The sequence below is a fragment of the Suricata suricatta genome, chromosome 9, assembly GCF_006229205.1.
Source record: "Suricata suricatta isolate VVHF042 chromosome 9, meerkat_22Aug2017_6uvM2_HiC, whole genome shotgun sequence".
Lineage (NCBI taxonomy): Eukaryota > Metazoa > Chordata > Mammalia > Carnivora > Herpestidae > Suricata > Suricata suricatta.
In genome coordinates, this window is record NC_043708.1 from 105,742,779 (window position 1) to 105,768,936 (window position 26,158).

The 26,158-nt window shown below is 52.2% G+C and overlaps 1 protein-coding gene across 1 annotated transcript in view; it reads right to left on the reverse strand.

Moving 5' to 3' along the window:
• Nucleotides 1–721: 721 nt before the first annotated feature.
• ANP32A (acidic nuclear phosphoprotein 32 family member A) overlaps nucleotides 722–26,158 on the reverse strand; it is a 38,192-nt gene continuing 12,755 nt past the window's right edge. Inside the window, exons 2-7 of the mRNA XM_029950246.1 lie at nucleotides 7,394–7,543; nucleotides 7,040–7,162; nucleotides 4,894–5,092; nucleotides 3,607–3,704; nucleotides 1,095–1,158; nucleotides 722–847 (exon numbers count right to left, since the gene is read on the reverse strand). Coding sequence (XP_029806106.1) covers nucleotides 786–847; nucleotides 1,095–1,158; nucleotides 3,607–3,704; nucleotides 4,894–5,092; nucleotides 7,040–7,162; nucleotides 7,394–7,543 — 696 coding nt within the window. The 3' untranslated portion in view covers nucleotides 722–785. The remainder of the gene's footprint in view (nucleotides 848–1,094; nucleotides 1,159–3,606; nucleotides 3,705–4,893; nucleotides 5,093–7,039; nucleotides 7,163–7,393; nucleotides 7,544–26,158) is intronic.

Genomic DNA, 26,158 nt, shown 5'->3' on the forward strand with positions numbered 1-26,158 from the left:
TTCTAGTATTTTACAGATCAAGATAGGACAGTTTTGTCTTTTTTAATCTTTTAAAGAGGTTGAAGTTTGAGGGTTTGCCCCTTCTCTTTTAATTATAATTACCAAATCCATTTTACTCATAACTCATAAGCCTGCTGTTTTCGGCTCTCTGGCTCATAGCTCTGAAGAGTGACATCAGAGTCTTCTTGGGAGAGCAAAGCCCACCACCATCTGTGAAGAGGGAAAGAAATGAGAGACGGGGAATGTCCCCCAACCAGTGCCAAAATACGCCTTTAGGTTGCTATTTACGAACCAGGGCGTTGGATGCCTCTAGCAGGCCCAAGAAATGCAGGAATCACGGGAACCAGCACAAGAGGTAAGACGGGGCTGGTGCTCAGCGCCTTCTGGGCTTCGAGAAACCAAACGGAGGCCAGCCGAGACCTTCCAACCGGCTCCGGAGCCTCGGGAGACACGAGATGGAGGGGCCCTCCAACCCGGCCTCTTTGAGAGTAAGGGACAAATGCTCACGTGGTGTGTACTTTAGCTATGGCATTTACAGGGACAAAACCAGACACAAAGAAAAAGTAGGGGAAAAAAAATAAAGAGTGGCAGTAAAAATAGTATTTTATTCCACCCCCTCCCGCCCGCCCTCCCCCCACAACCCCCAGTACACGTTTCCCCTCTCGTTCCCACAGCAACGTTACAATCAGAAAAAAATAAGTTCCGGGGGGCGGGATTTCGGGGGGGGGGGGATGGGTAAAAACAGTCAAATCACAATAGGAATTTTTCAAAATAGGTTATTCCACTTAGTCATCGTCTTCGCCCTCATCTTCAGGTTCTCGTTTTCGCTTCTGACCCCTTTCTTCTTCTGGAAGAGGAAGGAAAAGGCGTTTAGGTTAAAACACAGATCCTGCCTCTCACTCGACCCACCTGCTGGGAAACCAGGGGCCCACACGTCTAGGAAGCCGTGTCACCCCTGGCAGATCTGAGGCGGGAGATCTGCAAAGCCGGGGCGGCCATGTCCCACCCTCGGGCAGGTCCCCAGGCCTGCGCGGTCAGCCGCTGCTGACTGAGGGGCCAAGCCACTACCAGCTGAGAGCAAAAAGGCTTCATACCACCACCATCTTCTTCGTCTTCGTCGTCGTCTACCTCCCCGTCGTTGTAACCCTCTTCATCCTCCTAGAAGAGAAGACAGGCACCAGATATTAGGAACGCCCCCAGCCCGGGGACACGCTGAGGAGGCCGCTTCCCCAGAGATCGAAAAGGTGGGGCCTCTCAGAGCCTCAGCTCCAAAGCAGACGTTCTTGTGCATCAAGGATCCCTCGAGAATGTGGCAAAGCTCTGAACCCCTCCTCCAGAAGACGCCCGCATGACGCACAGTATCTGCAAAGGTCGTTGGCTGGGGGGATGGCAGGTGCTAACCCGGGCTCAGAATTCTGACCTGGAGTCTCTATAACTCGAGCGGCTTTCCTGTCCATGCACACTTGAGAAAGTTCCCTGTCATGCAAAAGCCAGAAGTCCTTCTCTTTGCCCTCAGAGTAGTTTTGGCTTCAAGGGAAGACCTCAGGTTTTGCAAATCCAGAGTCTGTGGGCAGGTCCAGCCTCACGCCACCCAGCCTGGCTGTCTTGCACTTGGATCACTTGGAGGGGACGATAAATCCCAGGCCCTTGGAGGACATCACTCCCAGCTCCTGGAGACGCAGCAAGGTGTGTGGATTCATTCTCAGCACAGGATCCCTGCTTTCTGCTGCTCCCGGAGTCCTATGCACGCTGCATCTCTGCATGTCGGACACTGTTCCCAAAGCCTCAGGCAACCCGTTGTTTGGAAAGAACTTGGTGCGGGTGCCTGGGTGGCTCAGTTGGTTAAGCGCCTGACTCTCGGTTTCGGCTCGGGTCATAATCTCTCTGTTTGTTGAGTTCAAGCCTGACATCGGGCTCTCAGCTGATAGCTTGCAGCCTGCTTGGGATTCTCTCTCCCCCTCTCTCTGGCCCTCCCCTGCTCGTGCTGGCTCGCTTGCTCGTTCTCTCTCAAAATAAATAAATAAACTTAAAAAATAAATAAAAAGACTGTGGTGAGAGACGTTTTTTTTTTTTTTTTGGTCAGGGGACCCATCGTTTTCTGAGATCACCACACAGTTTTTCAGTCTGTCTGCTAAGACGTTTTTGGTCTGTGCATAAGTTCAACTTCACTGGAAGATGAAACTCTTGCAGATGGTCAATGAGATTACAGGGAAAAAAAAAAAACAAGAAAACAAAAAAAACCTCTGCACACTGTGATTCCTGTGACAGGAAGTGCAAGATGAAAACTCCATTAGCCAACACGACTTACTGCCCTGTCCTGGGGGGAGCTGTTGTTCTAAGGTTTTATTTTTTAAATACTCGCAATATTCTTGCAGCCCACACCTAGGGAGAAGGGAAGCACAGCAGAACTAGACAGGCACGAGGCCCATCTCACTGGCTTTTTCTATTCACCTTGCCCTGTGTCTTTCTCAAGTTTGGGGCAGGCCAGGGATCCTGCCCAAACAGGTCTGCGGTAGGATAGAGACAGGAAATTGGAGAAGGCAGGTACCCTGTCCATGCTGTTCTTAGTTTAAGCCTCTCCAGGTCGAACTTTATTTTTTAAGGTTTATTTTTGAGAGAGAGAGAGAGAGAGAGAGAGAGAGAGAGAGAGAGCGAGCGAGCGCACAAGCAGGGGAGGGGCAGCTCCAGGCTCTGAGCTGAAGTCAGAGGCTTAACTGACTGAGCCACCCAGGCACCCCTCCGGGTCTAACATTTGTAATTAGGAAGAGCTGATTTAGAATTCTGGACAAGTCATGGAAAATGACTCTATTACAGAGAGACTCCAAACATTCAAACATACAACCTGGCATAAGACCTTGGAGAAGCGTATAAAAGCCTAAAACAGGAAGTGGTATTACTTACAAATTATTATATTCTCTTAAGACTTCACTGAGTGGATCCTTATTTACAACTCAGATGTAAAACAATACCTATTTTACAGATGAAGAAACAGGCTCAGAAAGGTTAAGGAACTTGTCCAGGGACACACAGCCAGCAAGCAGCAGAGCTGGGATCCAGCCCCTCAGACAGGGTTCAGTCACCCTCACAGACACGCACAGACCTTGTTAAACTTGGAGCAAGTGGACCTGTTAGAATAATAGCATTATTTGCACATATGCTAGGGACCCTTGGCACTCTAGGTACCAAGTAGTAGTGTCTTCTGTCCCACCCATGGGTCCAAAGCAGTCTTTGATTTTCTCTAGCACATTCTACGTGCTTAGGAAATATCTGAGTTAACATAGGAATGCAAAAAGGCAGAGAATAGGGATGTGGGTTCCCCAAGAACTAATTTTCCCACATAAACCAGGGCTAGGCCTAGTCTACCAGCACATGAGTCCCCTCCTGACCTACCTCCAGAATCCTCTCCCTCTTCCCCTCCCAGGGCTGGCTGCCGGCTGGACTCCCCCATAGCAGCCCAATAAAAGGCCCTGCAACGGTCTCCTTTCCCCAGCCGGGGTTTCCTGGCTGCCAAAGGCTGATCACCGAGGCCTTTAGTTGGACGGAGTCACAGGCAGCGAGTAAGGGGGACTGTGGGAGCTGCTGCCCCTGCTCAGTGCAGCCTCTTACCTCCTCTTCTCCACTCACGTCCTCCTCTTCTCCTTCCTCCTCCTCCTCTTCCTCCTCCTCGTCTTCCACTACCTGGGCATCTTCGTCATACTCTTCCTCTGTGGAGTGGGATTGGGGACAAGCGAGCTGCTGGTGAGCCAGCCTCCCTCACGGCGCGAGCCCAGGCTGCACACGGGTCTTCCAGGCAGGCGGCCCGGTCTCCTAGGGGACCCAGGACCTTCCCCCGCCCCCCAGCCCAACGCCTGGATGCTGCAACGTGACTGAACACATGCTAAAGTCATCCAGAAAATAAACCCCCCTCCCAAGTTTTACAAAAACGGAAGATCCTATGTGGAGGCTTAGACCCCAGAGACACTGCTGGATCAGAGGAACCAGTTACAGGGTCTAGGAAAGCGGAGAAGTCGATTCATTTGCAAAGAGCATCTAGACAAATTCCTTGCTTTAAAGGTGAACATCTGAGTCCCTGAGAGGGGACGTGACTTGTTCAAGGTCATCTGTCAGAGTTAGGTGGGCCTAGAAACCTGGCTTCAGGGTCCTGGGCCCTACTGTTGTACCACAAGGTGGAACACACCAGAGGCAAACAGGTGTCTCGAGTATGTACAGGTGACATAACAAGGCCACCAAACTCCTATTTCTGAACTAATGGGCCAAATGTCTCAATTACTGTGGCCATGAAGACCTGTGGGAAAGCGCACCGTGTTGGCATGGGGGAAGGAGACAGGATGCACTCCTTTCTCTTCTTCCTTCCTTTCCCCCTGCAAGCCCTGTGGCTCCCTGCTCTCCTCTCCTCCCTGCACCACCAGGGTCTCTTCCCCAGCCCCTGGGGCTCCCGCTTCTGCAGCATCCGGGCAGGTCTGGACCTGTCATCCTATGGGCCTGTGGGCTGCAGCCACCAGGGGGCCCCACAACCTCTCCAGCTCATCACCTCGTCTCCACTGCCTCCACTGCCGGACACCCAGATGGACACCCAGATGAACAGGACCTTCAGGCCACACCCCAGCTTCTGTGTGCTCACCCGCCCTGGGCTGGGGACTCCAGGGTCACACTAGAGAGACGCTATAGGGTCTCATCCGGAAGTGGGGACTTTGGAAAGGAGGAGAAACCGTGAAGGGAAGGTTCAGTTAGACGCTTTTTAAGGGGTGACTGCACAACCAGGTGGCATCAGGATGCATCCTGGGGATTCGAGCCCCAGTGAGAAAGCCCGGGGACACTGGCTGGCACACCAGCTCCACGCCCCTCCGCAGCTGCGGGAAGAGGCCACCCAGCCTGCCCCCCCCCCGCACCCACCATCCTCGTCCTCCTCGTCGTCGTCCAGCCCCTCCACGTAGCCCTCGGCGTCCGAGTCGGGGGCCTCCTTGTCATCCCGGTCATAGCCGTCAAGATACGTGAGCTGTGGGAGGAGCTTGAACACGTTTTCTCGGTAGTCGTTCAGGTTGGTCACCTCACAATTGAAAAGGTCTAAGCTCTTGAGGGTTTCTAACTTTTTCTGTAAGCAGAAACATGAAGCCGACAGTGAGTGATCTGTGCGGGGGCAGGGAGGAGGCAGGAGGGGGACAGAGCCAGGTGGAGGAAACGGCGTTGCTCTGCCCAGCCCCGTCACCCTCGGCTGGCGAGCCTCAGTTCCTTCACCTGGAAAACGGGAGGGTGGACTTTAGGGCCTTCGAAGCCTCATCCAATGCCACATTTAGTCTGCAAATACAGCCGTGGCCGTGTCAGCGACCGGCTTCAAATCAACCTGGGGCTCCCTGGGGCTCCAGCCAAGAGCTCTGCGGTTGCCCCTGTGACGAAGGAGCCAGAGGGGAACAAAAAAGGCGCCACGAACAAACAAAGTCCTGGTGTGTCTATTATTAATGATGGTGAGGACGACGGCCATTAACACAGCACACTAGGTATTAACTCAGTTTATCCTCACAACCCTATAAGGTAAAAGCGATTACTAGTTCAGCTGCTCTTAAGATCTCAGGAGCGAGAAGCCATTCTCAGCAGGTCAAGGGCAGGGAGGGAGTCTGGGCTGTGGTGGGGTGGGGGAGCCCAACACCCTCCCATCCTGAGGAGGTGAGCGGTAAGGCATCAATCACACTTGATAAGCAGGGAAGGAGAAGCTACAAAAACATGTGTGGTCTGTGCAGGGAGAATAGGGTGTGTCTATCTGTCTGTCTAGGTCTGACCTTTCATCTTAAACTGAATCACAAAGTTTTATATACACATACATTTGGCTTCTATACCTGCCTCCCAAAATACACCTATACAGAACTTCAAAGATTTTCCTATGAGATCATGAAAGCAAGGCTGCCAGGTAGATCCAAATGGTTTTGCTTTGCCCTAAGAGGTCGGGGACGCATATACTCATGGTTGACTCCACGCCACACAGGGCGAAGTCTGAGCCGGGGAAAGATGTGCCAACTTCTGGTTCTGCCGCTCTGGCCCACTGACCCCCCCCTCGAGCATCCCCAGATGGCCAGGAGTGCCTTCTAGACAAGAACCCTACAAACCCAAACGGAAGGATGCCAACTTCTACTCTAGAAACCTAGGGAAGGAAAACACGGCAAACTTGGCAAAACGGCTTCATGACCTTTCCCTGACTCTAAGGTGGATGGCGTGCGAGAGGGTTCTCACAGGTATATTCACAGTAGGAATGCTTATTTAATAGTATTCCTGTATGTCAAAAAAGCTATTCTTCAGGGACAGCTGAAATCAAGGGAACACAGTCACTCATATCCAGGTACAGAGAAATTGTTATTGTGACCATGCCTTGTCCCTTTCTGGTGAATAAATCCATGAAGTTCAGGGTGTGTTCAGCTGTATGAAGACAAACAGGAACCAGAAACACTGCCCATGTCTCTGAGACCCTGGTCACTATTCACACCAAGGACTAGAGACCATGGGTCAGGACGAAGAAGGCCAGCATTGAGGCTCTCACCCCATACCACTCCGTGTCATCCAGGGGATGACCCCACCATTTGGGGGCACCAGCCTCAGGCCAGCAACTCAAAAAGAAAACAGGCAGCCATCCTCAGGGGTGGCTTAATTCCTGGATGGTTCCCTTCTCCCCAACCAGGGACAATGTACCACGCTCTAAGAAATGACAGCTCTGGTTTCCAAAGCTAAGCAGAAACTGTAAGAAGAAAAGTACGAGATCAGAAGTTGAGGCCAGGGTCCTACCCCACTCTGGCCCCCTGACCACCCAGTCTGGCTGCGTGACCTTGCTCCAGCCATGTAACTTCTCTAGGCTTCAGACTCTCTCCGGACAAGGCAGAAATAGCTGTGACTCAATCTCCTAGCACAGGTGACTCAAATAAAGTAAGAGAATGAATAAAACAAAACAAAACACACACACAACCCAAAACATTCTACAAACGCAGAAGTAGTATTCCCTGGTATCACTCCCTCCCACCTCCCACCCTGCGGAGAGGGATGGACCCAAATGACTCACCAGTGGCTCTATTGTGCTGAGGTCTTTAATTTTGTTGCCACTTAAATTTAGATGCGTGAGGTTCGGACACTTTTCTGCCAATACTTCCAGGCCCCCTGAGATTCTGTTATCGCTTAGTTCAAGCTGCACAGGGCAGGGAAGGGGGAAAGCAGAAAGAGCTCTTACAATGAAGGTGGAATCTCTGCGGACAGGCGAGGAAGGGGAGTCGTTTGAGGGCCTGGACCACAGCGTGCGGGCGTACGCGGCCGCCTCACCATCGATAACGCTCCCTAACGCTCCGAAACACTCCCTCCACCCCCAGCAACGAGCCTCTCCTCCCTCCTCCCTGCATGCACCCTCCTGGACTCTATTTACCTTCTTAAGTTTGTTTAACTTTGGTAAGTTTGCGACTGAGGTGAGGCCTACGTTGATTGTACTTAAGAACTCCAGTTCTTCAAATTCATCTGTGAGGCCTTCGATTTTGCCTTCAATCGACCGGCAGTTGTCCAGGACAAGCTCTTTCACCTGGAAAGGGAAGGCCAGCATGACGGGAGGCGTGGACGGGGGCTGGGGAAGGGTCAGGAGCACCGTATGGCAGGCCCACCCCAGCCCCCGGCCCCGGGGCCCCCTGCCCTCTCCAAGGGGAGGGACGGCTGGGTGGGTACACACACTCCGGGCACCGTGGTCTCGTTCCAGCTCCACTGCCACGGTTTTCCAAAACTCTCCTTAAAAATAAGCCACCACAGTCCCCAGCTTCCCACTGGCGCGAGCCACATTTTCAGACACCCCACCCGGACCCCCTGGCCCTGTGGCCTCAGCCTGACCACCTCCCAAGGCCAGCTACTTCCCCTGTTTTCGCCTGTGTGCCTGTGACCCTTGGCGTGCACATGGGGCCCAAGACACACATGTGCTACCCTCACCGGCTCACCAGCCAGAGCCTGCCCACTGGTCACCATAGTCACCTGCCTGGACTGGCCCATGGTACAGGGGCCTCAGACTAGAGAGCCCCCCTCCCAACTCTCCATTCTCCAGACCAGCCCTGTGCAACAGAACCTCCAGCAACGATGGACGCCGCCTCCTCTGGCCAAGAGAGGAGCCACCAGCCGAGTGTGGCCAGGGAGTGCCCGCAACACGGCTCGTGAGGCTGAGGAACCGAGTTTTCATTTTCATTTTCCTTAATTTAAGTGTAAAAAGATACTTACAGTCACCATACCCTGCTCTTCCGGGTCCTGAGCACAGATAAGAAAGGAAAAGAATGAAAATCCGCAACCCTGGGGCAGCCCCATAATGACACACTGAGGTCGTTGAAGTCCAAAAAGTCAATCTTTGAAAGCATCTCTGTGACCCCCTTTTTTAAAACTCCCTGAAGGCAATTTTGCCGTTGGAGTTCTGAGATTCTCGTCTTACTTAAATTTGGGTCCAAATCCTTTATTTCTAATGATGCAGAAAGACTGAGGGGCGCCTGGGTGGCTCAGTCAGTTAAGCATCTGACTTTGGCTCAGGTCATGATCTCATGGTTTGTGAGTTCGAGCCCCACATCGGGCTCGCTGCTGTCAGTGTGGAGCCTGCTTGGGATTCTCTCTCTCTTCCTCTCTCAAAATAAATAAATGAACTTTCATCACCCCCCCCCCCGCAAAACAACGGAGTTCCTTTATTTTAAAAAAAATGGGGCACCTGGGTGGCTCAATCCGTTAAGCGGCCAGCTTCAGCTCAGGTCATGATCTCGTGGTTTGTGGGTTCAAGCCCCATGTCGGGCTCTGTGCTGACAGCTAGCTCAGAGCCTGGAGCCTGTTTCAGATTCTGTGTCTCCCTCTCTCTCTGACCCTCCCCTGCTTGTGCTGTCTCTGTCTCTCAAAAATAAAAAAAATTAAAAAAAGACTGATGAAAAGCAACTCCTCATTAGGTTGTTAAAAGGGAGATTTGGCTGAAGGCAAAATTCCAGGCTCCAGCACAGATGGCGGGGAGACAAGCTGAGAATGCATCAAGCCTCAGGCCTGAACGTACCTGGGGAGTCAGCAAAGGAGGCCAGGGTGCCCGGCCCTCCAGGCGGATGCCCAGGTTACCCTCTCCTGCCGCCCCCTGAGTCTGGCTGCTCCCTGGCCACCCAAGGCTGGCAGGCACCTTACTGGTAACTTCTCCTGGACGCCACTTCCCCACCTGCCGGCTCCCTGCAGTCTCAAGGACACACGCGTTGACGTCACGGGATCTGCCGCCCCCCTGGGCCTTCCCCCACAGGTTCTAATCTGTCACGGTTGGGTCAGACAGTACAGTCTAGTGGTCTAGTTCTTCCATAGGGCATCCCATACTCTCCAAAAGGTCACGCCAGCCCCTCAAGAGCCTTTTCTTCTTCTGGACAAACAAGCAGACGGCCTCCTAACCAGCCCCTATCCAGAGCCGCTCCGGCCCCCTGAGCAGGCCAATTTGCTTAGACCTTCCTGCTGGGCCCAGGATGACCAGCTGGCCACTGTGCTCCAGTCTTCTCTCCTGCTCAGGCGTCTCCAGGCCAAGTGGAAACTTGGGGGGACAGAATCGACGGTGGGCCTGCTGTGCCCCTTCCCAGCCCACCCTTGTCAGCGGGCAGTCCAGGGAGGCTCGGGACACGTCCGGACGGCAGAGCCCTCACAGTTGCCCTGCTTTCCTTCTTCCATGGCGGAGGGAGGTGGTATGCTGGGCCCAGGATGGCGGCAATTTGCCAGGAGGGGCAAAGCCAGGCTCAAGAGCTCCTTCCAGGAGCTGACCCATTCTGGGCCTCGGCGATGGCCACCACGGCCAGCCTTGGATCTGGGATGGGAGAAGTTAAATCCTTTTCCACTCCCTCAGTCCCCAGGAGAGGCCAGATGTCCAGGTCAAGCCACCTTCTCAAGGTCACTGGCAAGAGTGCCTGGGAATAAATCCTGAGAGGCCTTCTGCCCTAGGGCAGGAAATCAGCGTAGAGCCAGGAAGCCAGGCCTTAGGGGAGCAGGGCAAATGGAGGGAGGTTGGCTGAACTGGGGAGGGAGAGGGCTGCCTCCTCCGTCCGCAGCAAACACTGGAGCAACAGGCCTGCGGCCTTCAGAAGGTGCTGGGAGTCTTGCAGCTCCACCAGAGAAAGGCAAATAAGAGAAGGGATTCCAGTGCACCCTCAAAGATTTCAGACATGTGGTTTTTCCAGACGGGTCAAGGGCTTCTCCTCTTAGAACCATTAGCCAAGGAAAAGAAAGCCTTAGAGATGGAGGTGGGGGCGGGGGCGCTGGGAGTCAGGGGAATTCCTCCCGGAAGTTAGTTGGCCTCTTTTCCAGAGAGGGAGAGCGCTCGCTGCCTGGGAATTCTACGGACAGACACGGGGTCCCTGTCCCAGGACCGGGCATGACTGCCAACTGGGGGCCATTTCTCTGGGGGAATGAATGATACGCAAGCTGCTACCACTAATGTTTTTATTAAGAGGACCATCGGATCTTTCCAGGGTCTGCACAGGCCCCTTCGAAGTGTGGTGCCCGCACCCACTGCTTTGCTCTCCACCATAACTGCCCGTGGGGGTGTCTCCCATTCCACAGCCACAACAGAACCACCTATCCTAATGCCCTGGGAATGGACGTGGGACCCCCGTGCAGTGGACCAAGGTGGCCAGGGCTGGGTCCTGATTGGTCCTCAGACGTTCCCAAATGTGAGGTATAGCCTCTCCCAAACCCCACCCCCATCCCCCCACCTCAACCTGACAAGCTCCCTGAAGCCCCCCTTCCAACAGTCCCACCAGCAGGGTGTGGGCCGCTCCTAGGAGTTGCGGCCCTGGTTACACCTCCTCGGTAACCAAAACAAAAACCCAAGCCAGCCCTCATTCAGATGACACTGCGATTAGGGAGCAAGGATGTGGAGAGGGGCTGGGGACCCTGCTCTTGCCACCTGGGCAAGCCTGTGTCCTCTAGAGGGCCAGCAGGTGACTTCCTTCCTACAGGTCAGGACTGTGGTTTCTGCATTTCCTTCCTGGCAGGAGGTTTCAGCAGTGTTTGGGGTAAGATCAAAGACCTGAGATGTGATATCACCCAAAAGCCCAAACCACGAAGGGTTAACCCACTGCTGCTTTGGGGGATGACTGTCACTTTGGGGATGGCAGGTGAGCCACCGGTGACGTGTCTGAAAGTGACTAAACTGGAAAAAACAAAACATTGGCCCAACAGGCAACCTGGAGTCACCCCACGCACCTCCCTGGGATCTCCCTGCCTCCACGGAGCGCAGCCCCCTTTCTAGAGGCCCAGGACTGATTCCCACATTTGCAAACCTCCAAGCAGTCCCAGTCAAATCCACTCTGAGCTCCTGATCCAATTCCAACCCACTTCCTCCCAGCTCTGCGCAGCGGCCGCCTCACATCCCGGTTACATCCAGGGTGTGTTCCGCTTAAAAAAGAAAAAAAAAATTAAGGTCCACTTCCCCCTGCCAAATCCTGGGTGTGAGCTAAGTGCAAAGTTAAAATTAAACTGGAAATTTGTACTTTGGGTTGAGACTCTCTCAAACTCCACTGGCCCTTTAAAAATATCTGAATGTGGTTACTCTCTACCCCGACAACTGGCTCATACTCTGCTGGTACCAGAAGCTTCTCAAACATCCATGGACAAAAACCACATGGGCCTCTAGGCTTCACTCCTCAGGTGTCAACACCCAGGAATCGTCCAAGGTTCATACTCAGCCCTCTGGAGAGGCTGGTGGGGAGGCCACTGAAGCTTCCCAAGAAATCAGACTGTCCGGCTCCAGCATTTCCTGAAAAACTTGTCCCCAAAGCAAGGACGGAGCAATCATTTTTCACCAGTGGGAGCTGAAACGTCCATGCTGAACACAAACGCGTTATTACTCTAAGGAGCAACACGTTGCTGATTTCAAAACTGTGAAATCTTGTCTTCACAGCTCTCTCAAATTTGTCCAGTTCCTCTCTATTCTCTACACGGCAGTCCTGGTCACGGTCATCAAAGTCACTCTAAGGCCGATTCTGCCTCCCAATGGGGTCTCTGTGACAGAGGTGACACTGGACTATGAGAGCAGGCCAAGGAGCCAAGGACCCAAGGACACGGCTCTTGCCAAGGACCTAGACTCTGAACCTGAGGGCTGGGCTCCGCCTCCACGGAAAGGGGAGAACGGGATCTGTTTAACCCGTGAAGTGCAAACTCCAGCCTGGAACACGTTCCTCCAGGCTTCCTGCCGCCTGTGTGTGCGGGCAGTGGCGGGGTTCCAAGTTCCTACACTGACCTAAGCGGGCACTCCACTCTGCCCTCTCCCCAGTCTCTTGTGCCACAAATCAAGTTCAGCCCCCCCCCCCCCCCTGCCCCGAAAGCCTTCCCCACACCCGGCTCTGAGCATCCCAGGGCACCGAGGGCAGCTGCCACATGAATCATTTAATCGTGTATTAAGCATCCGATCCTCCTAGAGGTCAGGGACTGTCCTTCCCCGTAATCAGCCTACCAGGGAGCGGACACCAGAGCCACTGCTTAACAAATGTCCTGCTTCCCGTGCCAGGCAGAGCGAGCGCTAGGGGCCAGAGTACAGAGTGAGTCAAACTTAACGGCGTCGCTGGTCCCCTATACACTGAATGAACCCAACCTCCTATAAACAACGTTTTCCATGTGCCTTGTATCCCCCCGGGAGGCAGGCCAGCTGCGCACACTCCTCTTGACCCAGTGCTCTGCACGCCAACTCTCACCTATTGAAAAAAAAAATAAACCCTCCCTCCACAAAGGGTCTTCCTAAGACACTGTCTACCTGGGTAAATGCTGAGGGGACTCAGAGGCAACAGGTGAGCCGCAGCGGGGTCCCTGCCAGCAAGAGGTGTGGTGGCAGCTGGGAGGAGGCAGACGGCTGGTAAACAATCACAGAGCAGTGTGCCAGGTAGCAGGCCAGAGGCTGGGACAGAGTGCATTCTTCAAATGCCTCCGCCCCAGACAGGACAGGCATGTTAAAGGAAGACAGGAGGGACCCAGAAAACCCCAGGAGAGGGGATGCACTCTATCAAAGCCAGGACGGGCTATATTGTTGGCAGGGCTTAATGCAAAATGAAAATGTGGGCCCTCTTGCTCAAAAATTATTAAGAATTCCAAACCAGCAACCGAAGCGCATTAAACCCAAGGGAGGGCCCTTCTAAGCACGGGTCACATGCCCGTGATCAGCTGGCCCTGATTTAAATGGACAGCTTGAGCCTAAAACAGAGCCGTTGGCAGGCCAGAGCCATAGAGAAGGAAGCTCCAGTGAGAACAACTCTTTATTTTCCCAGCACTTCCAGAGAAAACATGGAAAGGTGGACAGAAGGCAGGCTCTGGAGTCAGAGAGAGTTGGCTCAAGTCCACATTCCCCACTTGCTGGCTCATCTCACCTCTCCTGAGCTTCCGTTTCCTCCAGTGACAATAGTGCCCGTCACCTAGGGCTGGATTAAGTGAAGTCATGAATGCACTCAGAGGGAAGAGGCCGCTTGCCTTCTCCTTGGTCCACAAGCCACCTTTACCACTGGGTCCACAGCCATACCACAAGAATGGGAACAAAGGCAAGCCAGCATATCTGAGCCACCAAAGCAGTCTCTTTAACAGTGAATGTACGAAGCCTATTTAATATTTTGGAGATCCAAGGTCATAGGCCCAAAATATGCCCCTCTTGACTTTACATCTACACCTCTTGTTTTTTGTTTTGTTTCATTTTTTCCCCACTAGCCTTGAGTCTCGATTTTCTTTTCTTTCCCTGAGTGAGAATTTAATAAATATTTCTAGCTTTGGTTTCCACCCTGTCCGTCCCTAACCAATTTAGTTTTCGGGTTCCAGTCTTGCACACAAGAGAAGACTCAAATCACATTGACCCCGTGTTTTTTTTTGGTGCTCATGGGTTTTAAATAGGTCAGCTTTTAAATGGGCCATCCCCTGTTGCAGATCCCATTTCTGGCTAGAAGGCCAAACTCTAGTTCTGCTTAACAGTCTTGTGTGTGGCAAGACCTGCCAAAAACCAGTCAGGTTCCGTGGAGGGGAAAGTCAGGCTCTAGGAGAAAAGTCAGACATTTCGAAAGCAGGAGAGGCCTTTGGGATCATCTAGGTCAGTGGCTTTCTGACCACAACCCACAGTAAAAATATATTTATTCTTTGGCTCAGTGCACACACTGAAACAAAATGTACACAACTTAACAATTACTGTTTTCTGCTACATAAAAAAAAAAAAAAATTAATGCGACCCACAGTTTGCAAAATGCTGGTCAAGTTGAGCCCTCTTTTTCCAGAGAAAAGAGAAAAATCCAGAGTTGGTCCAGAGCCCAGGAGCCCTGAGCTGGGGGATTCTTCTGTCAAACTACCCCCCACCACGGCCCTGATCAGAAATCAAAGTCCCCAGTGGAAGAAGACGGTGGAATCATCCCTACAAGCTTTCGAATTTCTGCTAACAGGAGGATATAGTCTGTAGCTTTAGTGGTAGCTAAGGCTATGGCCTCCACACCTTCAAGATCTTCGAAAATCTTAACCAAGGGGCAGCGCCCAACATTACCTTAAAACCAAAAATAAAAATAAAAATTCCCTCCAAGAAAAAAAACATCTGAGTGTCTGGATTTTGTTTGTTTCCTACAATAGAGCTCTGAAGGCACGGGTGGGAGCACATGGCCGCGGGAAGTCGGTGACGCCATCCTTATTATTTTAGGGAACCTTGGAAGCAAGCTGAGGCGCGCTGCAGCGGTAATTAAGCTGCCGGCCAGGGCTCGGGTAATAGGCTAAGCGCCGGCTGGGGGCGGGCCCACATTACCATAAGCCCTGTGACTGGCTCCTGCGCAGCCTGGAACCGCCCTTTTCCCCGCCCCCTCCAGCGGGTGTGGAGAGGTCTGGGTTTCTGCCTGGCCAGGACAGAGGAGCTGGTTCCACTGCGGATGCTCCCTGCAGCCAGGACACACTAGCAGGAACTAGAGACGGACAGGGGGGTGGCCGTAGGACCTGGGCTTTGGGCTTGTGGAATGGGCCCGTTCAGCTAGCAAGCCCCCGGTATAGGTGGGGCTCCTCCCTGATGTTACGGCCCTTGCTTCGCGCCCCTTACACTTCACTCCTCCCTCAGGGGCCAGTCTACATTCTGCTCCACGTTAAGACCTTGTCAGTTCCACTTCCTGGAGGAAGCCATCCCTGACTGCCCGCCCAGCCCCTGCCCTGGCCCTGCCTGCTTTAAGAGTAAGGGAAACAAAGTATTCCCAGAGCAGCAGAAAATCGGTCCAGGACATGGGAGGGGGGTGGGGTGTCTTGGTCTGACTTTGCTAGGGGAAGGCAGTGTAGCAGGAACAGGGAGAGATGAGGTCTTGGAACTGGTGGATGATGCGATCAGTTGGCAATCTAGTAGGCCACCATCTTCTCCGTGGTTGGCCCCTCCCATCTTTAGTGGGTTCTGGAAGGTGTGATGAAGCAGGAGTTTGAAACGGAGACCAGTGAGGGCTGGTCCCAGAGGTGGTATCTGAATGGTGACCAGAAGGAAAGAGGGACAAGAAATATGAGGGTGCTCATCAAGCAGTCGATGACCTACACCCTGGTGCCCACCTTGCCAGTAACTTGCTGTGTGCCTGGGGGAAGCCACACCCCTCTCTGGGTTTCTACCAGTCCCCTAATTCACACACTGGACAATGAAGCCTGAGCACAGACAGGAGATCCTTTCTGGTCCCAAAATTCTGTGGGTCCATATACTTTTAGTCCCACTCACATCCAAACTCAGCCTCTGTTCCCCCAAAAGGAAGTGAGAGATTTCATGGACCAAAAGAGCTCAGGATTCATCATGGAGGGATGCCAGAAAGGAAATCTGGGGCCCCAAGCAATTAACGAAACACAGATATCAATCGTGGATTCTCTTAAAACACACCAGGGTCACAAAAACAGCCCCCAGAGGCCCAGGGTGTTGGGTTCCAAATGCGGGAGCCTGGCACCATCCCATCTGATGTGTGCAGTCTCCCAGGGCAGCAGGGAGCAGGCCTCTCAGCTCCTGGGGTCCTATTCCCTGCTCAGCAACGCGGTGGTTCATAAAAAAAAAAACACAACAACAAAACCACACTGCTCACGATGATCTTATTAAAGAGCCACAGCACTGGCCCCACATGACAGAAAAGCCACGAGGAGATTGAAAGGGAAGGCCCCGAGAGCAGAGGGGTAAATCCTGGCCAATCTTCCTAAAACGCTGCTCTGATCATGTCCTATCCTGTCCCGTCACTCCTGGCCCCCAGACGTTCATGGCCACAGGGACTGCAAAGCCGGAGGATTCCCAGCCCCCAACCATTAGTGCTCCTGGACCAAAAACCCATGCCTCTTCCCAAGGCAGTTTGTCCCCACCTCACCTCTCTGACAGCCTCCCTACCCTGCAGCAAACAAGGTGGCACCACCTGGCATTTCTTCCCTATATGACAGTTTACAAAGTGCTTCCCTAGGCATCACTTCTCTGAATCCTCAGACAACTGGAATTCTACTCATCCTACCCCTCTCCCAGGGAAAGAGCCCCCTTCCACCAGGCTCTCTAAGAGCCGCTGCTTGGCCATAGGGCATGCAGCAGTTCCTCCTACAGTCTCTCCTCCAAACACAGCCTTACCAGGGTCTGAGGTCTCTGTGCTCCCTGATGGTGCCCTGCCCAGAGGGGCTGGCTGTCAGTAAATACTCGCTAGGTAGTCAAACTGAACAGGTCATTCAAGCTAGAGCAAAGTATGGAGGGGAGAGTGGTGGCAATGACTCTGAAGAAGCCGCTAAATTCTAAAAGGCTAACTAATCCCTAACTCACTTTCTGAAGCAAAGCATCCCACTAATTCCACTCTTAGGCAAAAAAAAAAAAACCCCAACAACAAACATGGCTTCCCAGGCCCTCTGTCCCAGCTGCCTGATGTGGTTGATCTGAACCCCTAAAGTCACAGATTCAGGGACTGTCAGCCCGGCTGGGATCACTTGTGGACGGACAGCAGGGGCGGTCTGATGTGGAAATGCCGCTGGAGCCCTCAGGTCAGCAGAGTCTGAAGAGGGCCATGGGCCCAGTGTGGACCTTGACTGCTACCCACCCCCTGTGGACACCCAGATACCGACCCCCCCCCCCCCGCCCCTGCTCAAGTGGAAGACTAGTCTGCAAAACAAAAGTTAATTCACTTCTTCAGACCAATGAGCTGGCAGGTCAACCCTCTACCCAGCGCAGCCCAGCAGCCCAACCCATCTCAGAAGACACCTGACTACTTAGACTCAGAGGCTGGGGCACGTCCCACAGCCCCCTGGACGTGCCTCAGCCAAATTTGCAGCTGGCTTTTAAAAAGTATGTCAGAGAACCCAAGGACCCCAACGTCACCACCTCTGGGGAACCCCCGGGATCCTCTTCAGCTCCTCAGACAACTGATGAAGCTCTGTGAAAACCAACCCAGTGACTCACCCAAGGTCACACAGTCCATTACGGAATCAGACCTTGGGCTGTTCTCAATTCTCCCACACCCCACAGCACAGGCCTCTCGGTGATGAACTCCTGGAAGCAAGAGGAAACAAAGGAGGAAAAAGAAAACAGCTGTGAGGAAAAGAGCCCCATGTCTGAACCTGGCTCTCCTCCCTCCCTCCCTCCCTCCGGCCTCCACACACACCCCAGCAGGGCCAGAAGTGCCCGGAGAGGCAGAGAAAGGCTCAGAGTGGCCTCAGAGTCGGAACCCTCAACCTTGGCCTCCTTCCCTGCCACGTCTCCCCAAAATGACAGCAGCATTGGCAACGACAGAAGCAGGGCAAGTAGTGCGGCGTGGAAGGCCTCCCGTCCAACTACCAATAGGAAACCGCTGATTTGGGCAGAAATGGGAGCCCATCATGCAGAAAAGCCTAAAGCTGGGGGCTGAAAGTTTTTTCTATCCAAGGCCACAAAGCAAATTAGCCAAGGGTCACACATTAAGAAGCAATTTAATCTCCGTTCTTTCTCCTTGAGAAAAATGGGACACGTGCAACTTAGCCTAAGTCTGTAAATGAAAGTGTTCATGGAAATGCAGGAAATGCTGAGAATTAATGTTAGTTCCATGTGTCTACTAAGTGGGAGGGTGAGGAAGGAAGGGGGATGCGAGGGGCGGGCGGGCGGACGGAATGCAGAAGGCAGAGGGACAGACAGACATGGAAAAAAAGACATAGGCAGTCAAAGACAGAAGAAAGGATAAAGCTGAAGGTTCTGCACATTTTGCTTTACTTCCAGAGTTCCAAGCTCTTCAAGTGGATTCTGGAGACAGAACTTAATTTTAAAATAGGGTACAGGGTGGGGCACCTGGGTGGCTCAGTCGGTTGAGTGACCAACTTCAGCTCCATTCATGATCTCGCAGTTCGTGAGTTCGAGCCTTGAATTGGGCTCTGTGCTGACAGCTCAGAGCCTGGAGCCTGCTTTGGGTTCTGTGTCTCCCTCTCTCTGCCCCTCCCCTGCTTGCATTCTATTTTTATCTCTCTCTCTCAAAAATAAACAAAATAAAAATAAAAATAAAATAAAATAGGGTACTGGTTAGGTTCCTTGTTGTTTCCAGATCTACAGCTGCTGTAACCTCAAAATGCTAAAAGCCAAGGGGCGCCTGGGTGGCTCAGTCAGTTGACCCAAATTCAGCTCAGGTCATGATCTCATGGTTCATGAGTTCATGAGTTCAAGGCCCGCATTGGGCTGGCTGCTATTAGCTTAATGCCCGCCTTGGATTTTCCGTCCCCCGCTCTCTGCCCCTTCCCTGCTTGCACTCTCAAAAATAAATCAATCTTAAAAAAAATACTAAAAGTCAAAAAACCAAAACCTTTACAACCTTTATGATTCTTGAAGAGTCCGGGAGGGGCTCAACGACTACAGACAACGTAAAAATGAACTGGATGCATTCTGTCTCCCGGACGAGGTCACTCCAAGGCTGTGAGGACAGTGACAGGTCAACAAGGACCAAGGCTCCTCCAGCAGGGTCTCTCCATATACTCAGTTCTGACGGGACTAAATCTTGAATTCTGAAACTCGAGGAAGGCACAGTGGGAAGGCCCCTGACAACATTGGCGCCGGGAGAACAATCAAAGGAACTGATGATGTTTTGGCCGGAGGGTGGGGGAACCGTGTGATAGGCATCTTTTTCTGACTACCTGAGGGAGTGCCCTGTGCACACAGAAGTGTGTGTATTCCGTGTTCTCCCGCGCTTCGAGAACAAAGATCAGTGTGTGGAATGACAACAAGGCAGTTTTCAGCTCTGTGTAAACTGTAAGAGAGTGCTTAAATCATTACGACTGTCCCACTAAAGAATGGGCTGCTCTGAAAAAAAAAAAAATCAGTGAGCGGCCTCCCTAAGTATACAAACCAGAGGCTGTCTGCGGAGGGCTCTAAACAGGGCTGAACGATTATTAAATGGAGTAATAGTATATGATGAAACACTGCAGAGAGATGAGCCTTGGGTCTTTTCACCTTTTAAAAAAAATGCTATGATTTGCTTCTTTCCTCTTTAAAGAAGTGTTACTTGTTTAGGCCACAGGGCAATTTACAGTGTACTCTGTTCAGCAATTTGTACAGAGTATCTATTAGATGCTGGGCACTTGTGCTAAGCAGACACACACTGTGTCCCTAGACACAGTGCAAAACCAAGGTGGCCAGGTTTCACGGGCTTAAACTCGGAGGGGACGGTGGGGGGGGGGAGATAATAAACTAATACATACAATCAGTACGTGATATAAACCGATACCATAAAGAAAAATCAGCAGTAGTAGGAAGGGATGCCACTGTAGACAGGGTGGCCAGGGAAGACCTTCTCAGGTAGAGGGAGGGGACAGTCAGGGCAGACACCCTGCACGGGGAGTATGTGTGGCTCTTCTGGGAAACAGGATGACAGGTGGTGGCAACAGAATTTGTGGAAAAAGCGAAGGAAAAGAAGGGGAAGCGGTGGCATGACAAAGGGGTGGGGAGAAGGATGCTGTCACATCCACCCTTACACACACGTGGGACATTCTGCGTGTAACTTGTGGTGCGGTGGCGGTTTCATGGACAGGGGAGGTCAGCACTGTTGGGCCAACAGCAAAGGGTGTTAAGACTCAACGTGTGACCACAAGCCTGAGGTTTCCACTGCCCTTCCATAAAGGCAAACAGCGAAGGAGGTTTATTGAGGACCGTGCTCACCCGGCCGTTTCCAAGTAGACACCAGCCTAAGCCACACACCTCCGGGAACTCTCCTGTGGCAGAATGTTCCGAATATGAGTGTTTAAACGCAGTCTGAGCAAATCTGGTTTGGTTCCAGGCTTTTCCACTTAGGAACTGTGTGCCTTTCGTTGGGCAAGACGTCACGGAGACTCCATTTCCTCATCTGTTAAATGGGGAGAATCCCCACCAACCCCACACGTCTCTGCAGGACCAGATGAGGTAAACTGTGCAGTCTTGGAGGGCACGAAGAGGAATTTTACACTCAAGTTTCTCACCCAAGACTTCACACTCCGGAGAGCAGAGATGAGGTGTTATGTAGCTCTGACTCCCCCACACTGCCTTGCACTTAGCTCCCAATTAATGTTTGCTGAACTGAAAAGCATTAAAAATAACCTGGGAAAACATTCTGCCATTTTTTCTCTTCCTATTAAACTGCAGCACATTGCCAGAAAGGTCCAGAACAGTCTCTCTTCACTGTAATCCTCCTGTTTGAAGGAAGAACCAGCTGAGTCACACCAGGGCAGGGTGTTCGGAGAGTGAGCTGCCAGGCACAGGGACAGGAACAAGGTCCAGACCCCCACGGAGGGCTCCCTGCTCTCTGCCTCACCCCGGCCTTTCTCTAGCAGCCTGAGCTGATCCGGGTCCCAGCCACCAGCAGAAGGGACTGCAGACCATCCCAGGACCGGGCCAGGGTCTCCTGGGAAAACCCACAAAAGCCAGAGATACACACAATATATACAACGTGATGAAACCTTGCTCTAATCCAATCACCTCGTTGTTCGGGTGAGGAGCCTGGCCCCCAGGTAGACCAAAGTCATTTCTATTATTTTCTTTTTCTTTTTGATTTTTTTGAATAAGTAACATTCATTCTCATGGTTTCAAAACCAAACAGCAGAAGTGCCTGGGTGGCTCAGTCGACTAAGCGTCCAGCTCTTGACTTCGGCTCAGGTCATGATCTCACAGTTCATGGGTTCGAGCCCTACATCTGGCTCTAGGCTGCCAGGGAGGAGCCTGCTTGGGATTCTCTCTCCCTCTGCCCCTCCCCTGCTCATGTGCTCAGTCTCTCTCTCAAAATAAACAAACTTAAAAAAGAAAAGCAGTAAGATGAACAGTTAATTCTCCCTCCCATCCTTCCTAGTTAACCATGCCACCCACTAAGTATCCGTCTAGAGTTTGTCTACACATACACAAGCAAATTCAAATTCTTTTTCTCCCCTTTACCCAAAACTAGCATATTATATACTGATCTTTGCCTTTTTTCCCCATGAAGTTCATGTAACATAGTTCACAAAAACCTCCCTTTTTCTCATTTGCATGGTGTGGAAGTACCATCATTTTTCTTAACTGGGCCCTTACTGATGAGTATTAATGTCGCTTCCAAATTTTTTTCTATAATACTGTTGCAATTGAGATAAGCAGGTCCCTGTGTCATTTTGCGCTCCTCCCACTTACTAACGGAAGAGCTGGAATCAGATCCTACTTTTGACCTGCAGAGCTCTGTCCCAGAGCTTCGGAGTCCTACAAGGGAAAGGCTTCACCATTGCACCTCTGTGGACAGGTGACTTTACCTCTGTTCACTCAACAAATGCTTAGAGCCTACCAAATGCCAGGCGCCGCACCAGGCACCGGGGACCCAATGATAAAGGTGTCCTTGCCTTCTGCCCCCAGATCGTCCAGTCTGGAGGGACAAGCAGAGGGACTGATATGACAGTCGGCAGTGGGGAGGAGGGGAGAGTTCAGTGTGCTTTGAGGGCCATCTAGCCTCTGTGGGCCAGTTTCCTTATCTGGTAATGGATGTCCATATATGTATACCTTCGGGGTCTTCTCAAAGCACTGTTTGCCAAATACCGAGTGGGATACAAGGCTTCGCAGCAGGTACTCAGTAAGGGGGTCAGCCGGACTCCTGTTCCAGGAGGGTCCTGCTGATGGCAAGGTTGCAAGGTGTTCCACGACTACCTACACTCTCTTCTTACTCGAGGTTAGAACACACAGCGGCTGAGCCCCTAACTGTCTTAGCCTACTTTTATTGGAAAAAGAATGTGGTCGTCTCCTACTTTTCAGACCCTCCTCAGTACTCTGAGGCACCCTAGGTAGGCTTCTTGTCTCTGCACCCAAGCCCTCATAGCTGAAGTATGTCAGAAATGTGAGAAGACCCACACGCAAATAAAAATAAGACTGGCCTAGAAAAGCAAGGGAAGGCACATGGAGAATTCATGTTGCTGGGATTTCCCTGACATCACAAAAAAATCATTTAAGGGCAAAAAAAACCCGAAGGAGGGGGTGTCTGGGCCACTCAGTTGGTTAAGTGGCGAACTCTCGATTTCAGCTCAGGTCATGATCTCACAGTTTGTGAGTTTGAGCCCCACGTTGGGCTCTGGAGTCTGCCTGGGATTCTCTCTCTCCCTCTCCCCCTCTCCTCTTGCCCTGCTCTCTATCTCCCTCAAAATAAATAAATAAACTTTAAAAAAGAATCCAAGGAAGAAAAGTCATTGAACTTCACATTTATTTCGTTTACTTTCATGTGTTCTATTTCACAATAAAATACGTATTTTTTTAACCAGATATGTTGGCATCATATGTTCATCCTCCTGGGGAAAAGAAATGCAGCGGATTTTACACAAAGTCCTGAAAGTCAGGAATCTAGAGCATCTTCATATTATCAGCAGCCCCAAAGTGGCTAGGAAGATGCAGGAGGTCACAGTTAAGATTTGAGGCCATGTGCATAGCTCTGAAGTCAATGACCTGGCTTTGGACCCAAGCACAGCTCCTCAGGAAGATGTGACCTTGAACTAGCTACTTAACTAGCTTTCTGAGCCTCAGGTCCCTCATCTGTCAAAGTGGGAATAATCCCACTTGGCTTGTAGAATTTCTATACAGATTAAATAAGAATAAATACAGTATCTGGCACACAGATACTCAATGGTTAATGGCACACAAAATATATAAAAAGATGCTACATTTTTCTCAATATTTAGTAAAAGGATGAAAATCTTGTGCCTCCTCTTCAGAAGCCCAAAGCAGAACAGTGGTCATCAAATGTTTCCAGCCCCTGTAATAATGGGAAGCCATTTCCCTAACAGGCTAATTAATGAAGTCTTACTTCACCAAAAGCTCCTTTCATATTCACGCAGGACACCTTCTTGTAGATGAAAACTATCAGCCAATTAAGGCTCCTCCTGGTCCTTGGGAGAAGAGGTGGATGAGGGCTGGTTCTCTGACCTGATTTCAGATCAGTTTCTCCCTGAAAGTAAGCCGGAGGGGCTGGGGACTCTGAGTCCTACCTCACTATCTTGGGTCAGAGGTATGGGCAGGGTCTTCCCAGCCCACCCAAAGGCACCTGGCCCCTCAAACCAGGGTGGGAGGGCCAGACGGAAGACAAAAAGTAGCAATGGAATCTTCCAAGAAATACCACCATTTCAGAAAGAACATGAAAAATCCCACTTAGGGGTGCCTGGGTGGCTCAGTCAGTTCAAGTGTCCGACTTGGGCTCAGGTCATGGTCTTGTGGTCCTTGGGTCCGAGCCCCGTGTCCACTCTGAGCTGACAGTTCAGAGCCTGGAACCTGCTTCGGATTCTGTGGCCCCCTCTCTCTCTGTTCCACCCCCACTGGCGCTCTGTCTCTGTCTCTCTCAAATGAATAAATGTAGAAAGGAAGGAAGAGGAAAGGAAAGGAGAGGGGAGGGGAGGGGAGGGGAGGGGAGGGGAGGGGAGGAGAGGAGAGGAGAGGAGAGGAGAGGAAAGGAAAGGAAAGGAAAGGAAAGGAAAGGAAAGGAAAGGAAAGGAAAGGAAAGGAAAGGAAAGGAAAAAAAAGAAAAATCCCACTTGAGATGGGCAGCAAGAGCCTCTGGTTACCAAAACTGGGCCACGCGTGGGCCTAGGCAGGGAGAGACCAACATCAGGTGGTTAGCCCTTGCCTGGAGGGCTCACTACTAGTTACAAGATGTGTTTAAACTTTCTGGCCCCAACCCTCCGACTCAGGCAGCCATATATGAGAAAATAAATCTGCTATTGTTAGTAAGTGCAAATTTGCAAGTACAGATCTTTCAAAGCTGGGGTCTTAAGAGAATATCGTAAGACCTCCTGGGATGAAAAGGCAGGAGGTCAGCTGGCCTGGGGAAATGACTAACTTTGGTGTGAGGAGAGTACTGGCCACTTAGGTTTTGTCCCCCTCTTCTATCACATCATCTTTCCTCCTTATCACCTCGCGAATCTGCCCCTTAACCTCACCAGGCCTCTACTTGCTCGTCAAAAAGATGATTTGTAGGTACTTTGAGATCAGATACTCGAGGTTCTGGCTCATGGGGGCCAGATGTCCAGGGCAGGTTACAGAGCTACTGCTTGAATGCCACCTCATCAGAGAGGCAGAGGCCCTCTTTAGCACGGCTCTGTCTTCCTGGGACTCAGCGCACCAGCCTCCTCACCCTTTACGTTATTGACCATCTCCCTCAATGGAATGGGAGCCCCACATGGGCAGCTCAGACAACACGTTTGTCTAGTTCACTGCTACATCATGCGGAATGCCTCCCCAGCACACAGTGGTCATCCAATCAATATGTGAAATGGATGAATTGAATGATCCCTCCACAGTATTCGCTACCTGCAGAAATCACCCTCATCACTCTGGTTAACATCAGACGCTGGCCGGCCGAGTGACATTTATCACCAACGACACAGGCGGCTGTCCAAAGCCTCTGGGACTAGCAGAGCATCTGCCCAACACGAGTCTGGTTTGCCAGGACAGTGGGCACCTTGCAGACACCAGGATCCGGACCTCACCGGAGTCCTCTGGCCACTGGTCAAACTCACAGGGGCATTTTCACTTCCACGTTAGACACTCCCTGTGGCTGCTCCTGGCAGGGACGCCGCTGGAACTGAGGGAGGGCTCCCAAGTGCCTATGGAGGTCAAACGCCTGCCCTGAACCCCGTACTCCTTCACTTTCAAGAGGACAGCATTCCATTTCTGCTGCCACCAAGACTGCTCCCCCTCCCCCCTCCCCCCGCCCCCCACCAGCAACCCTTGAGGGCCCTGCTTCAGAGAAGCCTCCCAAGACTCATAGACCGCACCTAAACATACAGACACACCAGCTCTCTGGACCGGGACCCACAAGGGCACATCTGCAACAGAGCCACAAACTAGACGGGGAGCTAGGAGCACAGCCACTCATGGTGGCAGCAGGCCAACCTCTGCAGAGAGGATTCTCCAGGCCTCCCAGACAAAGCTGGGGTGCTGGTACCCGAGTGCATACCCGCCCACCCTTCGTGGGCCGCCCCCAGGGGGTGCACCCGAATCTCCGTGGAGAAAAGGAGACTCGCAGAAGTGGCGGGCGAGCCCTGGGTGACTGTGATGGCCGATTCCTGGCCCTCCATATGGAACAGAACTGTGCCAGAACAGACAGATCCTTCCCACAGGCAGCTAGGCGGGGAGGCTGGAGACACATGACGTCATCACAGAGCCTTCGAGACGCACCCAGCTGCCAGGCACAGCTGCCCCGGTCTCTGCAAACCCTCAACGGGTGCGCTCAGGAAGGGGGGAATAAAGTGATACTGCCCTGACCCCACGGAGAGCTGAGCCCCAACAGACGCCCCGGTGAGGTGCCACGGGAATTAGCTCATTGGAGAGCACAGCTCGAAGTCCTGGGGACTTCTACGTCCTGACATCACCTGGGAGGGACACAAGGGGCACCCTTTCTTCCAGTCAGTGGTGGAGGAAGACTTCCTGGAGGAGACCTGTTGGGGGCTATCTGAATGAAAAATGCAGACTTAGCCCCCACCCCCCCCCCCCCCCATAGCCAGGAGGGAGTGAAAAGGTAACAACAACAAGTGCTCCAGAAAAGAGAAGCTAGGCAGATGGCCCCTCACCCCTACTCCACAGGGAGGGGGAAGCCCTGGGGCAGGGGTGTCTGCAGTGTGCAAGCCAGCATTCTGGGCTGTGTCTTGCCTGGGGCTCCCGCAGCCCCCCTCCCACCCATCTGAGCAGTTCCAGGGAAAGGCCCCTTCAAGGGCAGGCAAAGACAGTGCTCCCCAAAATTGCTCCCGCCGCACACAGGCTCAGACACCA